This window comes from Urocitellus parryii, chromosome 3 (genome assembly GCF_045843805.1).
Source record: "Urocitellus parryii isolate mUroPar1 chromosome 3, mUroPar1.hap1, whole genome shotgun sequence".
Lineage (NCBI taxonomy): Eukaryota > Metazoa > Chordata > Mammalia > Rodentia > Sciuridae > Urocitellus > Urocitellus parryii.
Window position 1 is genome coordinate 634,220 of NC_135533.1, and position 15,507 is coordinate 649,726.

General features: G+C 47.1%; 1 protein-coding gene across 4 annotated transcripts in view; it reads left to right on the forward strand.

The window, feature by feature from the left end:
• Positions 1-15,507, forward strand: part of Esyt2 (extended synaptotagmin 2) — a 77,432-nt gene that overhangs the window by 40,537 nt on the left and 21,388 nt on the right. For 3 of the 4 annotated variants that reach the window (XM_026380002.2, XM_026380004.2, XM_026380003.2), the window contains 7 exons: positions 3,674-3,729; positions 7,807-7,927; positions 10,189-10,365; positions 11,426-11,508; positions 12,766-12,814; positions 14,257-14,346; positions 14,764-14,859. In XM_026380002.2, the coding sequence (XP_026235787.2) occupies positions 3,674-3,729; positions 7,807-7,927; positions 10,189-10,365; positions 11,426-11,508; positions 12,766-12,814; positions 14,257-14,346; positions 14,764-14,859 (672 nt within the window). The remainder of the gene's footprint in view (positions 1-3,673; positions 3,730-7,806; positions 7,928-10,188; positions 10,366-11,425; positions 11,509-12,765; positions 12,815-14,256; positions 14,347-14,763; positions 14,860-15,507) is intronic. The other variant, XM_026380005.2, reaches the window with a different exon arrangement.

Here is a 15,507-nt window from a genome sequence, read left to right on the forward strand (position 1 = left end):
GTTCCCCTGCTCCCAGCTCCTGTGCCCAGGGGCAAGCCATGTACTGCTCAGTGTCTTGAGTATGGGGACCTTTCCTTTCCCAGGGCCTGCCTTCTTGCATTCAGAGTCTTCTCAGAACCCAGCTCAGTCCTGCCCTCCCTCGGATCCTGCCCCTGCCTCCTTGAAGGTTTGTTTCTGTGAACTTCAGCAGCACTCAGGTGCATCTCAGTCATTTCAGGGAGGCTCATGTGAGAGGAAGAAGCATGAATAAACTTCATCCAAGCCAAGCTGGCGATGCTCAGGAGCAGGTGTGGCCAGGGTGGTCCCTTATGGAGCAACTGGAGGACAGGGAGGCCATGCAGAGCAGGGCTGCCTTAGAGCAGAGGCCATCCTTTAAAAACGTGGGTCCCGTGGGGAGACCCTGCTGTCCTGCTGTCGCGCAGCTGTGGAGTAAAGGGTTACAAGTGAAATCACTTCCTCTGGGTCTCAGTTTTCTTATCTATAAAACTCAGATTTGATCGTTCTCAGTTCCATGACAAATCCTAAATTTGAACCTACTTTTTAAGCCAGTTTTATACATATAACTTTAAAATGTATATCTGTTTTGCTTCCTTTTTTGACTTATTCCAATAAACCTTTAAGCTCTTGTGTAATGCTTTCATGCTCTTTGAAAAACATTATAATTTTCCCCTAGTTTTGATGCCCTTTGCCCTTGCTTCTGTGGCAGAAAGACATCTTTCTGAATTCTCCATCGTCTTCATAGAGTTGGTTTTTGGTTCCCACAAGTACAGCTAGTGCCCATTTGTGGAGATTTTACTTTTCAGCTAGGAGCAGTTTTTAGTATTTAAAATACTAGAAAATGTTTATTTTAGTGTCATATCATAATTTTAAAATCTTCATGAAATAGCAGGCTACTCATAGGCAGATGAACATCGTTTCCATCAGTTAAAACAGAAGCATACTTTTTTTAAAAAACATTTATTTTTTTTAGAAGTAATTGGACACAATACCTTTATTTTATCCATTCATTTTTATGTGGTGCTGAGGATCTAACCCAGAGCCTCGCACGTGCTAGTCGAACGCTCTACCGCTGAGCCACAACCCCAGCCCAAGAAGCATACTTTTTTAAACAAAACAATTAGAGGCCAGCCAGAACACACTTTATACTGGGTTTTCTTTTGTTCTGTTCTGTGTTTGGTTTAAGAGGCAGGGTCTCACTATGTTGCTCAGCTGGCCCTGAGCTCCTGGGCCCAAGCCATCCTCCTGCCTCAGCCTCAGCACCACCGTGCTGGCTACAAGGATTTCTCTACAGCACAATTGTACAGGACATAGTTAAGTTTCCAGCATCAGCCTGGGGCATGTCTTGTATTCTCCACTGATCTGCAGCAGGGTACATCTGGAGGAAAAGCTGATGAGTCACTATAACTAGAGTTAATTCTTGGGTTCTGGGTTATAATCTTGATCAAACAAGCAAGATATCAAAACTGGTTGTGGGCATGTGTTTGGGATTGCTGCGTGCGGTAAGAGCATGAAGCATGTGAATCTTGGGGAACAGGACTGGGAGCAGATTTCTTTGTTGTTGTTTATTCACTTCATACATGTTTTTGTCTTTGACAATTTGTGACAAGTTACATTTGTCCTTTTTTTGCATTTTTATCCAGAATGCAATTTATGTGGCGGTTCAGCCTTCTTAGTTTAGGCCAGTCTCTATTTCACCTGAGTATTTTAGCAGGTCCAAAACACCAACTAAAATTAGCTTCACACTGTCTTTAGTTCTAAAGCCAGCCCTTGTCTCACTCAAGTATTTAACAGGTCCAAAAATACCATGAGGCCACTTGGAAACATAATAAAGTCTCATTACAACACAGCTCTCAAGTATTCTGCATTATATTCTTCTCCTTAAAAGATGACTACTTAACAGTGCTATTAATAGGATTGTTAATTCTGTTTCCCAAAACGTGAGTGTCATACTGCTCTAAGCAGGTTAGGACTGCAGTCTCCAAGGTGGCCGCGCAGTGACGCGTGGTCGCAGCACTTGGAGGGGAGGTGTCTGTAAGAGGCGCTCTTCACTGCGTGCCGTGCCGCTGTGGACTTCCCATGGTGGTGTCGCTGGCTCTCCTGCAGAAGCTTACCACCTCCCCTCAGCAGGGCGGCCCTGTCCTGGGGCTCTCTGGCTCCCCATCTCGGCTCTGCAGATGCTGCAGCCGTGACGCAGGCATCTTCTGTGAGAGCACCACATAAAGTGCTCACATTTGAACTTGAGTCAAATGCAAAGATTCCACACTGCACCTCTGAGCATTCTGTGGTCAAGAGAAAGGGCCTTCGAAACCCACAATAAAACCCTGTCGCAGCGTCCTCATCAATCTGCAGCTGCCTCGTGTGCACGTACTTTTAGAGGTCGGGGGTGGTAACACTGGGGAGCACCCTCTCCTTCCTCAGTTCTGAAACGTCACAGTGCTTCTCAGTCTGCCCAGACTGTAACTGTCCAGCCCTCACATAGCGTGTCTCTCTGGTTGTGGCATATGCCATGCTCACAGCAGTCCTTCTGGTGGTCAGAGGGTTGCCCAGCCCTGGAATCGGCCCTTTTCCAAGGCCTGGTCCCTCCTTCTGGAAGCTCTGTAGATCTTAGGCAGGCTCCTGGTGGTGTTGCCCCCTGGTGGCCATCTCCTCTGGGCCTGATACTCAACTCCATATGCAAGATTAACTACCTGTTATTTTTCTTATTTTCTTCCCAGGTTTCATGTATCACTTCTATGCTGAAAAAAAAATTATAGTTTTTAATTGATGCTTTTTTCCCCTTAGTTTAGTCTATCCAACAGAATCTTGACTCTCAATTCATATTTGTGTGTAACCACTGACTTCCAGGGCAAATTTGAAGAGTTTTGTTTCCCTGGCTGTGAACGCCCCGGAGAGCATACAGCTCACCTAGCATTTTCCTCCATGAGTACAACACACAAGTAGTTTTACTGCATGATTTACTGCGTGATTCCATTTGATAGGAAAAATAGTTTTTCCAGTCAGTGGTTTTAACTAGTCCACGTCCACTTAATGGGATCTTGGCTAACTAGAGGAGTTCCTTTCTGAGATGGTGGATGACCAGTGTCACACAAGTGGGTGGATGTATTTAATTTGAAACGCAAATTAAAGCAGTAATAAAGTACCATCATTTGGGCTGCTTTTTAATATCTTTTTTTAAAATTATATATTCTTGTTTATTATACATGTAACATCTGTTTTTGGTACAGGTATGTGAAAGACATTTTCACACATTTTTGTTGGCAATGTAAATTGGAAGCAGTATTTTTGGAGGTCAGGTTCATTTATGAAAACGAACATAAATTTTTAGCTTCAGATCTCACTTTTTTAATGCTAGTCTGCATATGTATATGAGAAAATGTGTGTAGAAAGACATTCACTAAATCATTACTTGTAGTAGAAGAGAAATTTCAAATGTTGGGAGTGCCTGTCTGTAAGAGGATGGGCAAACACATCATTATATAGTTCTTCTAGAGAAGACCACGGCAGTGTCGCAAAGCAAAGCCAAAGGCAGATCTGCACACACAGGGAGGAAGCATGTCCTTGACGCACCCCGGGGTGAGCCCTGGGGAGGTGACAGACGCGAGCTGTGTGCATTGGATTATACGGCTGGAAGCAGTTGGATACTTAACGTTTTTGCCCCCCTTTCTTTAAACAGCTGTTAGAGATTAACTGGACAGGACTGACCAACCTCCTGGACATCCCTGGATTGAAGTAAGTCCTGTGTGCGTCCTGTCGCAGTTGGCTGGTAGGTGAGGCCTGGTCTCTCAGTGTCTGAAAGCGGGCCTCCCAGGTGGGTTGTGGCTGCCGCCGGCTCCTGGAGGAGCAGTGGGAGCCGGGGAGCACTGCCCTCCCAGCCCCCCCAGGCTCAGGAGTGTGCTCCATGGAGCCTCGGCCCCCTTGGCTTTCTGGTTTGTCCTGAGGCATTGTCCCAGTTGTGGCATTTCAGAAAAGTAGCAGCCTTTTAATGTTCTGTAAAATTAATTCTTAACTTGAGTTTTACTATTTTTCCATAAATAATAGAGAAAACTTGAGAAAATGAATCTGCTTCAAAACTGACCCTTTCTGTCCCTTTTTATGTTCTTTCCAAACTGTGGCTGCCCTTGTCCTTCCTCCTTGAAAGGATTGGGTCCACAATGGAACCTAGGTGTGAAATTTCTGTATCATATCATTAGAAATCCCTTCATTAATCTGTAACAATTTAGTATCTGAAAAACAAGAAAAAATGCCCCTTAAAAAGCATCTGAGAGGGTTGGGGCTCAGTGGTAGAGCACTTGCCTAGCATGTATGAGGCACTGGGTTCCATTCTCAGCACCACATAAAGATAAATAAAGGTCCATCAACAACTAAAAAAAAAAGTATCTGAGAGCCATTAGAGGTGGCGCACACCCATGATCCCAACTACTCAGGAGGCTAAGTCGGAGGATCAGGGCCAACCTGGGAAACTTAGTGAGAGCCTATCTCAAAAAGGGCTGGAGATGCGGCTCAGTGGTAAAGCTCCCTTGGGTTCAGTTCCCAGTACCAAAACTAAATTTCAGAAGCATCTGAGACCATGAAAGACGTGTGCCACAGCTGCACACAGTACCCCCACCACCCTGCCCCGGGTAACTTGGGGGTGATGGACAGGCCCTCAGCCTGTCAGCCACCACCAGACAGCAACCTGTGAAAGTACAGCGTTGTCAACGCACTCATCACGCTCTCAGGGAGCTTCACCTTCCACTGGTGTTTCCCCACTCACAGAGCATTCTTGGAGGGATGTCAGGCAGATTGTGAGTCCCTCCTGCTTTTCGGCATTCAGGATCCTGCCTTCCACAGCTGCTGCCAGCCTCTGCTCGGTAGACAGCAGCCTCTGTCAAAAAATGAACCCTTTGACCAGGCGCGGTGGCGCACGCCTGCAATCCCAGCGGCTCTGGAGGCTGAGGCCGGAGGATTGCAAGTTCAAAGCCAGCCTCAGCAAAAGTGAGGTGCTAAGCAACTCAGGAGACCCTGTCTCTAAATAAAATACAAAGTGGGGCTGGGGATGTGGCTCCGTGGTCAAGTGCCCCACTTGAGTTCAATCCCCAGTACAAAAAAAAAAAAAAAAAAAAAAAAAAAGAACCCTTCTCACTAGTTCCAGAAAAGGTCCCAGGGTTAGCAGATGTGTCCACAATTTCTATGATTCTGTGTACCCCTAAAGGAGGCTAAGAAATGGGTTAGTTGCTTGGGAAAACCCTAGTGAATGGGATATCCTTCAGTGGAAGCAGGGGAATGGACACGGGGTAGCTAGGCGGAAACAAGAAGCATCTCTTCAGGCTAGTTTAGAAAGGTTTATTCTAGTTAGGTGTGACGGTACATGCCTGCAGTCCCAGCCCCTCGGGAGGCTGAGGCGGGAGGGTCTCATGTTCCAGGCTAGCCTCGCACCTTAGTGAGACCCCCTTTCAAAATGAAAAGGGTGGGAGTGTGGCTCAGTGTAGAGTTCCCTGGGCTCCATCCCTAGTATTGCAAAAAGGACAAAAGAAAGTCTCCTTTTGCTTTGCTTCCCTTCAGTGTTGTGAGTGCAACAACTGTGTATACGTCAGTCTGCCCTGAAGTAAAGGTGGACTTATTGATTGTTGCCTCTAATTCACACCATCTTACCACCTGAAGGGTGACATCCAAGGCGTGCAGGCTCTGGCAAGACTGTAGCCAGTCTCAGATCACATATGCACACAATGAACGTACACATCTAGCTTCATTTTATTTAATATGCTTCTAGCCATTAGTTTATGTATAGATCTTATGTATATATTCTATGAAGTATTCCTATATAATCTTCTCTGTATGTAGAATCATATTAAGATAGACATTTATTGAGCTAGAGCTGTAGCTCAGTGGTAGAGCGCTTTTCCAGCATGTGTGAGGCACTGGGTTTGATCCTCAGCACTACATCTAAATAAATAAAATAAAGATGTTCACTTACAACTAAAAATATTTTTAAAAAGATATACACTTATTTTAGGCTGGGGTGGGCTCAGTGGTAGAGCACTCGCCTTGCACATAAGGCACTGGGTTCGATCCTCAGCACTACTATCAAGTGAATCAGAGCTACAGCAAGCCTATGTTATAGGTGTTTTCTAAAAAGGTGAGTGTTCAGCACTGCGTCTGACAGGATGAGCTCTGGGGAGGCGTGTGAGCCAGGAGCCAGCCAGGCAGCCAGCACTGCACTCAGGATGCAGAAAGGAAGCCACGCACCATGGAGGGAGTGGTACCGCAATACTTCCGTGGCCACCGTGCGTGGCCACCCCTGCCGCAGCACCCTGCCAGGAGGAAGGTGGAAGGTAGAGAGGCGAGTGAGGGCTGGCAGGCAGCAGCAGTGCTCCAGGACAGGATGGGGAGCGGTGCCTCCCAGACCAACCGCTGCTGCCTCGGGGGCGGCGAGGAAGCCAGGAGCAGCCTGTGCACCAGGATCCAGGAAGGCGCTGGGAGTTGTGGGAGGAGCAGGGTCTGTGGAGTGCTGGCCAGTGGCCACTGGCTCCTGGACACCAGGGCAGGTGTGGCAGTGCGGCGTGAACTGCACAGGTGTTACCATCCAGGGGTGCTGGGTTGATTGACTCCATTCAGCAGAGAACTAAAGAGCAGGATAGAGACAGCAGTCAACGGGTTTACTGCACAGGCCACAGACGGACTTCTCCGGAGAGGAGGGGCTCCAGAGCCAGTCGTCTGGTGGAGGGGTTTGACCTGTCCTTCTGTGGTCTCTGGTCTTCTGCGTATCTCCTGTCGTCCACATGCTTCTCACTGTTATTGATACGTGCCCCCCATGTCTGCACATCTGTTTTAGTTTTCTATTTCTTAGGAGCACTAGTACAGACATGTCTGTCTGATTGGGTCCCCCGCTTGTGGGAAGTTGACCTCCTCAGAAGACCCTCTGCCTGCTCCTTTGTTCTGACCCTGCCCTAACTTCCTCACTCACCATCCTACTCTGGCGGCCGGCACCCTTCTGCTTCTCTCTCCCTCACCAGCACAGCAGCAAGGGGGTGCTCCAAAACCCCTTACCCAGGGACTCTTCCGGTGTGAACACAAGTGGTTTCTACGTAAGAACACCGTAGGTTCCAGAGCACCCAGGACCATCCAGTACCTCCTTAGACAGCCTGTGTTCAGCGCCCCGAGCTTGAGCCCTCCAAGTCTGTTCGGGGCCTGAGGCAGGAGGATCTCAAGTTTGGCCAGCCTCAGCATTTCAGTGAGGCTGTCTCAAAATATAAATTAAAATGGGTTGTTGGTGTAGCTCTGTGGTACAGCACCCCTGGGTTCAGTCCCACGTGCCACACACATGCATGTGCGCACACACACAGTATGTTTGTTCCTTTATTCTAAACAATTATATTCTTGTTACCGAGTTTGCTGTGCAGCGGTATATAGAAGTTCAGAATTGTTAGTTGTATGAAGAGAGCAATGAAACCCTTATACTTTGGGAGAAATTCAATATGTACACAAACATGGAGCCGGTTAATGTATATGTTAATAGAAATTTAGAGAAATACTTTAGTTAGGTATTAAATCTTTGACGAAGCCGGGTAGAAGTACCTGGAAGGTTATTTAGAAATTATGAAGGGTAGCTAGAATTTATTTGTAATCTAAGAATAAGTTCTCGCTCCTGGTTACATGCAGCAGCCCAGCCGACGCCCTGAGTGCTGGCTTTAGATGTTATGTTGGAGAAGCAAGCCTGCTCCTGCCCTGTGAGCAGACACCACCTTGTGTTGGTGGTGACATTTGTTAAAGTTGATAGCAAGTGTTGACATATCTGATTGTTTTTTCTTTTTACCTCCTAAATAACAGTGGCTTATCTGATACTATCATTTTGGATATAATATCAAACTACTTGGTGCTTCCCAATCGAATTACTGTTCCTCTTGTCAGCGAAGTTCAGATAGCCCAGCTGCGGTTTCCTATACCAAAGGTAAGTGTGCCATAGCCTCCTGCGTTTCAGACACGTGGTGGGCGGCCTTTTCAGATAGGTGGGTCTTGTGACCCACCACATGGGTCTTGACATAGCAACAGCTGTCCAACCACACTCCGAAGAGAGGTGCTGCTGCGCGTCAGGCCTGGAGTCTGTCAGAGACTCCAGGGCAGCTCTGGACCTCAGTCCCTTCCCTCCACAGTGCAGAGGGTGTGCAAGTTCTCAGGACTGCCAGGGGCAGCAGACAACCTGGTCACCACCGCAGGCATCCGTCACATTTGTTTGTAATAGCTCTCAGCCACAAGCACAGTGACTTGAGAGGATGAGGATTTTGATATGAAGATGTGTATCAGCTTTCTCTGGGACACTGGGAAATGGTTAGCTTGGCGTCACCTGATGAGTGATGTGGTAAAAGAGGAGCTTATGAAACAGCTCACTTGGACAAAATTGGATGAGCAGATTCTTGAACTGAGTGGCACATTGTTTTGTGGATGTGTGACTTGGACAGTTGGGCCTCAGTTCCTGCAGCTGTAAGATGGGGTAACGGGGCCCACAGGGCTGTGTCCCAGACGTCAGCGTCCCCTTCATGCTTTCACACAGAGGTTGTGAGCCCCTTTGCCTGAGTGTGGAACCCCACTGGTCCTGAGGGTATGGTGTTCCTGAGTGTGCCAGCCCCTTGGGCCAGGTGCCACCTCCTGACTCTGTCTGGACTGTAGCCTCCAGTTGTAAGGGAGACAACTGCTGTGGTGCAGTAAGGCCCAGCACCGACACGTGTCAGGCCACTTTCACTGAAACAGGAGGCAGGTGGGTGCTGTTTCAAGAATGTGTGGTTCTCACCTGTCTCCTGAGCTGGAGACAGCTGTCCACACCTTCTCCATTTTTGGTTAAATTAGATGTTAGCAGCAGTCCATAGATCATCAGGCCTTCTTGAGCACTCTTGTGTTTAAGAGTCACCCAGAGGAGTCGTGCCGTTGGCGTTTGACGGATGTGATGTGACACTAAGGTGGAGAGGAGTGTCCCCTCTGGAGATGCAGGTGGAAATTGTCATGCTCCTCGGCTGCGTGGGCCTTCTGTGCCCTGAGTGCAGCAAGCCCCAATCCTACCTGGATCTTGCTGCCCTTCACCCCACAGGGCCTAAGAGCCAGATCTTTCAGGCGTTAGCCTTAGGCAAGCATGAGAAAAAAACATCTCACTGTGTGTCCACAGAGCGCTTGTCTTCCTGTGCCAGTCCAGTTGGGGTACTGCCTCTGATTCTGTTAAGAGTTGGGTGCCAGAATGCTACCCTGCTAAACTTTACCACCTTTGTTTGCTTTGAGAGAAACATGAGTAAATGTTTTCTTTTCAGTCAAACAACATTTGAGAAAAAAATACTGTATTGAAGTTGATGGGTAATGCGTATTTCAAAGTTCCAATGTTGTCCTCTATAAAGCAGGTTTTATAACAGCACTTCATACCCTTCTAAAACTGTGCACGCCTGTAATCCCAGCGCGCAGGAGGCCGAGGCAGAAGGGTTGTGAGTTCAGAGCCAGCCTCAGCAACTTAGTGAGACCCTGTCTCTAAATAAAATATTTTAAAAGGGGTTGGGATATGGTTCAGTGGTTAAGCACCCCTGGGTTCAATCCCCTGTTAAAAAAACAAACTGGGTGTCATGGCTATATCCAGGGCTGATGTTTCCTGTTGTGTTCATCCTTGCTTTCTTAAGACCAGACCCAAGCTTGCTGGCAGCTTACACAGGCCTGTGAGCCCCAGGACCTCTACTCAGGGTCTCTTTGCCAGGGAGCTCTCTACAGGTGTCTTTGGCTCCGTCTCTCCTGTGTCTGAGGTGTGTCCATTCTCCCTTCTAGACAGCTCCACTCCTGTGCTCTCGCCCACCAACCTCCACCTCAGTACGGGGATCAACCCCAGGGTCTCACACATGCGGGGCTAGTGTCCCACCCCTGAGCCACATCGCTGGCCCTGTTTTATTTTGAGAAAGGGCCTGGCTAAGTTGCTGAGGCCTTGAACTTGAGACCCTCCTGCCCTAACCCCCCATAGCTGGGATGATAGGTGTGTGCCACAAGCCCAGCAACTGTCACCTTTTCTCAGCCCTTGTTTTGTGACCTGCCCCATCTCCGCTGCCTCTGCTGGGATATATGCCAATGGGAAGAAGGTCTTCGTTTTGCTGCCTCGGCAGTTCTTAGGGCAGGGTCAGGCACGCAGCTGCCTCCAGTTCTCCATAAGTGAACCAGTGAATGATGAAGATGGCCTGGACTTCTTTTCAGGGTGTCCTAAGGATACATTTCATTGAAGCTCAGGATCTTCAGGGGAAAGATACTTATCTTAAGGGCCTTGTCAAGGGAAAGTCAGATCCCTATGGAATTATCCGAGTGGGCAACCAAATCTTCCAAAGCAAGGTCATCAAAGAGAACCTGAGTCCGAAGTGGAATGAGGTGTATGAGGTAAGGCTGGTGCCCTGGGTGCTGAGCAAGGGCGTTGGGGGTCTGCTCCAGGTCTGCTGTGCAGAGGCATGGCCAATTGAGACCATTGTTTCACTTCTTTGTATTAATTTCCCTTTCTTTAAAAGCATTGTACCCTCTCTCCCTTCCTCATAATGTTCTTGCCATGTGAACACATAGGTTTTTAAACCTTAATTATATAATGATATCATCATGAATAATTGGCAAAAATATTTTTCATAATGTGAATAGTTTGTCTTTTTCTAAGTAAGAAACATTATGTGTTGTTTTTAACACAAACACAAAAAAGACATTATGTTGTATTGCAGACTTTGCATTTAATACATCTGGACATCTTTACATGTCAGTGAAGGAGAGCCATGTGATTGTAATCCCACCCGCTGCGTGGCACCCTGGTGTTTTACCTGGGCAGGCCAAGCTGCGCAGGGTGGCAGCACTGTATGGGACAAGCCACGCAGGGCAGGCACCCCAGCGGCACTGTAGGAGACAGGCTGCGCAGGGCTGCGAGCGCCAGAGGCACTGGGCAAGGATGGCATGGATTTCTGTTTCGCCTGCCCAGTTCTCCCCATGTAAATTCCAGGAATGCTAGATCAGATCATGGATTGTTCTCCAGAGCACAGGGGTTTCACCTCTCCCTCCTCCCGTTCTTGGTGCTTGGTCCCCCTGTATCTCACTCTGTGAGGTGAGTGGACAGCTGGTGGTTTTCAAGGGCAGCATTGGCACGGAGCCGTTTCAGGGCTTGGGCAGTGGGTCCTGCATCATTGCCCTGTCCCAGACCTTAGACAGTCTTAGGGTGACATCCTGTGATGTTGTTCTAGGAAGGAATATACTTGAGCTTTGAGAAGTCATGCAGTCAACTCTAGGTAGGTATAGTAGGCTGTCACTACATTGGCAAGCATTTCAAATGGCCCAGTCATCAAGCTGAAGGTAAAAACTGTTTGTTGCTAGAGAATAGTTAATGGCAATATTTGCCATGACCATCGTACTCGATAGAAGACGATATTAGTAAAAATGCAATAGCTGCTAACCGTCAATCTTCCAGGCTTTGGTCTACGAACACCCCGGACAAGAACTGGAAATTGAGCTCTTTGATGAAGACCCAGACAAGGATGACTTCTTGGGAAGGTGAAGAAGGCCTCCTGGCTGTGGGGACAGTGTGGGCACTCCGCTCTCAGTCACCTCACACATAGGAGCTTTGAACCTACTTACTTGATACAACTTTTGTTTCACATTTCATTTCTTAAGACACTTTAATTTCTAAAAAGTCACACTGAAGAGAAGACAAGCCACTAGCTCTAGCTGTCTGTCACAGTGACCACCCAGGGGTACTTGAACCGCCAATTAGAATGGAGCAAGCCAGGAGACTCAGTAGTCACCTGCAGAGCCTGCCCCTGTGCGGAAAGCAGCTATTTCAGTTTACTGGGATATAGTAAGTTGCATTGTTCCTACACTGGGAAAATAAATATTGACTTGTGGGGATATAGCTCAGTGGTGGAGTACTTTCCTAGCAGGCTTGAGGCCCTTTCAATCGCCTGTACCACAAGAGAATAATGATGATAATACTGTTTATTTAAAATGATATATATTACGGTAATAATAATTGGTTTAAAATTGAAAATTTACATAGCTTGGGAAAACAAACTTTAAAAAGTAGACTTCTGCCTGAGCTTTATTATTTAATTTATCATGACAGAAAAAAAGATGCAGGAATAGATAGATGGCACTGCAGAGATTTGAGCCTCATCCAGAGCAGCCCTGAGTGGCATGCCCTGGCTGCAGAAACCACAAGCCTGCAGAGGCCAACCAGAGCAGTCCAGGCAGAACAGGGAGCTCAGCAAGGAGCCTGCTGCCAGGGACAGGGGCAAAGAGGAGGGCCCTCCAGGAGGAAGCGCCAGCACCTCGTCCCTTCACCGTTGCTGCTGGCCCTGTGGGGTGGGGCACTCTCTGCTGTAGAGCAGGCTTCTTCTCACACAGGCTGGCCAGAGGCTTCCGTGGGACCCCAAGTCAGGTGGGCCTAGTGCACGCATGCACAGAAAGCCAGTCCTGATTCAGTACGTGCCAAGTGCTGTGCACAGTGATGTTTGGCGGTACCCAGCAGAGCGTGTAGAACACGAGGACTGGCGTGCATGCTGCACCGAGGGGGCCTGGTTCTTGACAGCTCTGACCTCTGCCTATGATCTCACAGAAGTGCAAACCCTACTCTTGTCCTTGCTCCTCTTGACACTCGGACAGAAGCTGGAGGATGCCTGTGGGAAAGGGGCCTGCTTCCCGATCACCTGTGTTGTGTTTTAGAGTACTTTTTCATAGACAGGTGCTTAAGATTACTTCATTTGTAAGAGCTGTGTTTTTGTGTTCTAAACTTTTGTGTTGTTATTCCTATAGTCTTATGATTGATCTTATTGAAGTTGAGAAGGAGCGCCTTTTAGATGAAGTAAGTTTTCTCTGAGTTTGGTATATTTAATAAGCATTGCCTGAGCACCTACTGTGTGTCAGAGATAGGGAGAACCATGCTGTTGCCCAACTGTCAGTGCAGGAATCCTGGCTGATCCTGTAAGGACAGCATTTACTTCATAAGAATTAAGAATGCAGGCCCTTAAAAAATAACAAAATAAAAAACATAAAAAGAAAATAACTAAAAGAATAAAAAAACAACGAAAGAATATAGACCTTTTAAAATAACAAGCTAAAAAGAAATAAATTTAGCCAGGCAAGGTGCCACATGCCTGTAATCCCAGTGACTTAGCAGGCTGAGGCAAGAGGATCACAAGTTCAAAGCCAGCCTTAGCAAAAGCAAGGCACTAAGCAACTCAGTGAGACCCTATCTCTAAATAAAATACAAAATAGGATTAGGGATGTAGCTCAGTGATTGAATGCCCCTGAGTTCAATCCCCTGTCTCTGCCACCAAAAAAGAAAAAGGAATATCAAATCAGATGGTTTGCATAGAGTACCTGCCACATGCTAGAAATTCTTATGGACAAAAAAACATAAAGCTGACTCTGTGGCAGGCAAACTGTGGCATACTACAGGGTTAGGGCAGAGTCTGAGGAGCCACCAATAAGGGGAGTTGTCATGGTATCTGTAGTTAATGGCAGAAATCGCACCATGCAGTCAGATTATAAAAGAGAGCTGTAAATACCATTTGAATTTAGAGCAAGAAAATGTTATTTCAAGGGCTGGGGTTGGGCTAAGTGGTAGAGCGCTTGCCTCACATGTATGGGGCTCTGGATTCGATCCTCAGCCCCACATAAAAATATAAACAAAATAAAGGTATTGTGTCCATCTATAACAAAAAAAAATTAAGAAAAAGAAAATATTATTTCAAACAGGGATATTGGTATCAGAATAAAACATCAAAGAGGAAAAATAGAGAGAGGCTTCTAAAAGATAGTCAGATTTAAGCAAGCGAGCTCTAACCAGCCAGACTGGCGTCGAGATCCTGCTGCTTCCAGAGCAGCCACCTGCCCACAATTGCACAAGACAAACAGAACAGAGCCTTGGGCTTTTTATCACTCACTATTTAGGGACCCTCTTTAATGGACCATTTTGTGGTTTTTAAGCCAGTGTTTGATGCCAGTGTTCAGTGCTTGGGAACCCACGCTGGCTGTCTCTTGGCCTCTGAACTCCCTGTGAGTTACATGCAGGACTTCCTAGTGCACGAATCCTGTGTGCATGGGAGTGGTGGTAGTGCTGCTTGGCGGCTTTCCTAGGGAGGGGCTGATGATCTCATGTTCCTGGCCATCATCTTGGAACACGAGGTTCGGTACGTCAGCTTGGTTGGGCACTGGGAGCGGCAGCAGTGCTTGCGGAGGCAGGGCTGGACATGGGTCTCTGGTTCAGTAGAGCCTGACTGGACTTGAACTCTCTCTCTGCAGTGGTTCACTCTGGACGAGGTTCCCAGAGGGAAGCTGCACTTGAAGCTGGAGTGGCTCACTCTTGTGCCTGACGCCGTGAACCTTGACAAGGTACTGTGCAGTGAGATCAGTTTCTCCAGATGGTGTTGCTCCTCAACTAAAAAAAATTATACCAGTAATTTTTATTATTGTGCTGTATGTGTCTACAGTAGTATCAGAGATAAATCAAAGAAAATGGGATTTTTTTTATAGTGGACGTTACAAGTTATACACCTGTTTTATATATCTTGAAATGGTATGCTTACTACAGGACGGGGATTTGGAGGGCCACACATCACCGAGTGCTTCATTTGATTGGTGTGTGTGGGGATAGCAGTCTTGTTTAAAAGACACGTATTGTACATTTTCAGTCTGTTGCACATATTGTTAATTTCTCACTTTTGTGGTTGTCTTATGCATAATTGACATATACAGATAGGAAGAGTCTCTAGTCTCGTGGACACACACTAAGGCCTTTTCCTCCCCTAGGTCCTGATGGACATCAGAGCTGACAAAGACCAAGCCAATGATGGCCTTTCTTCTGCACTGCTGATCTTGTATTTGGACTCAGCACGGAACCTTCCGGTAAATATAGCAGTGCTTGTTCATGTGGGTGCTTTTTTTCCTGATAGCAGTTCTAGCTTGGAAATGACTTCTTTGTTTACCCACGGTGTGGCATCTGGTCTTGTCTAGCTGAATTTGATTTCACAGCAGTGCAGAGGAGCAAGAACAGAGAGCATAAGTTAATGCTTGCTTTGCATGTCTAGATTCACCTCCAATCAGTGAAACTTCACTGCCTAAAGGTAGAAATCGCCTTTATTTGGAATGGGGATAAAATGAAGCCTCTGTGATCACAGACTCCAATCTTGTCCTAGCTGTGGCACAACAGTGCAAAGGCTGCTGCACCCGGAGGTATCCAGGAAGCTTCCAACAGAATGGGTAGAGATGAACAGTGTCTGAGTAATCTGCTGCCAAACAGACACTGTTCTGCAGCGAAAAGCACATGCGTATTTACATCAGAATTGTTTTGTCCTAAGGAAGAATGAAACACACAATACAGGTCTGTAGGGATGATGGTAACCTGGGAGAGATGATTCTGTTGACCAGACCAGGTAGGAACACTGCCAGACTTCAGCCCCCCATTCAGGGTAGTGTCATTGTCATTGTGAACGCCACACCATTTGGTATTTTTTCAAGTGCCCACATGCTTGCTCACCAGGCAGTCATTCTCTA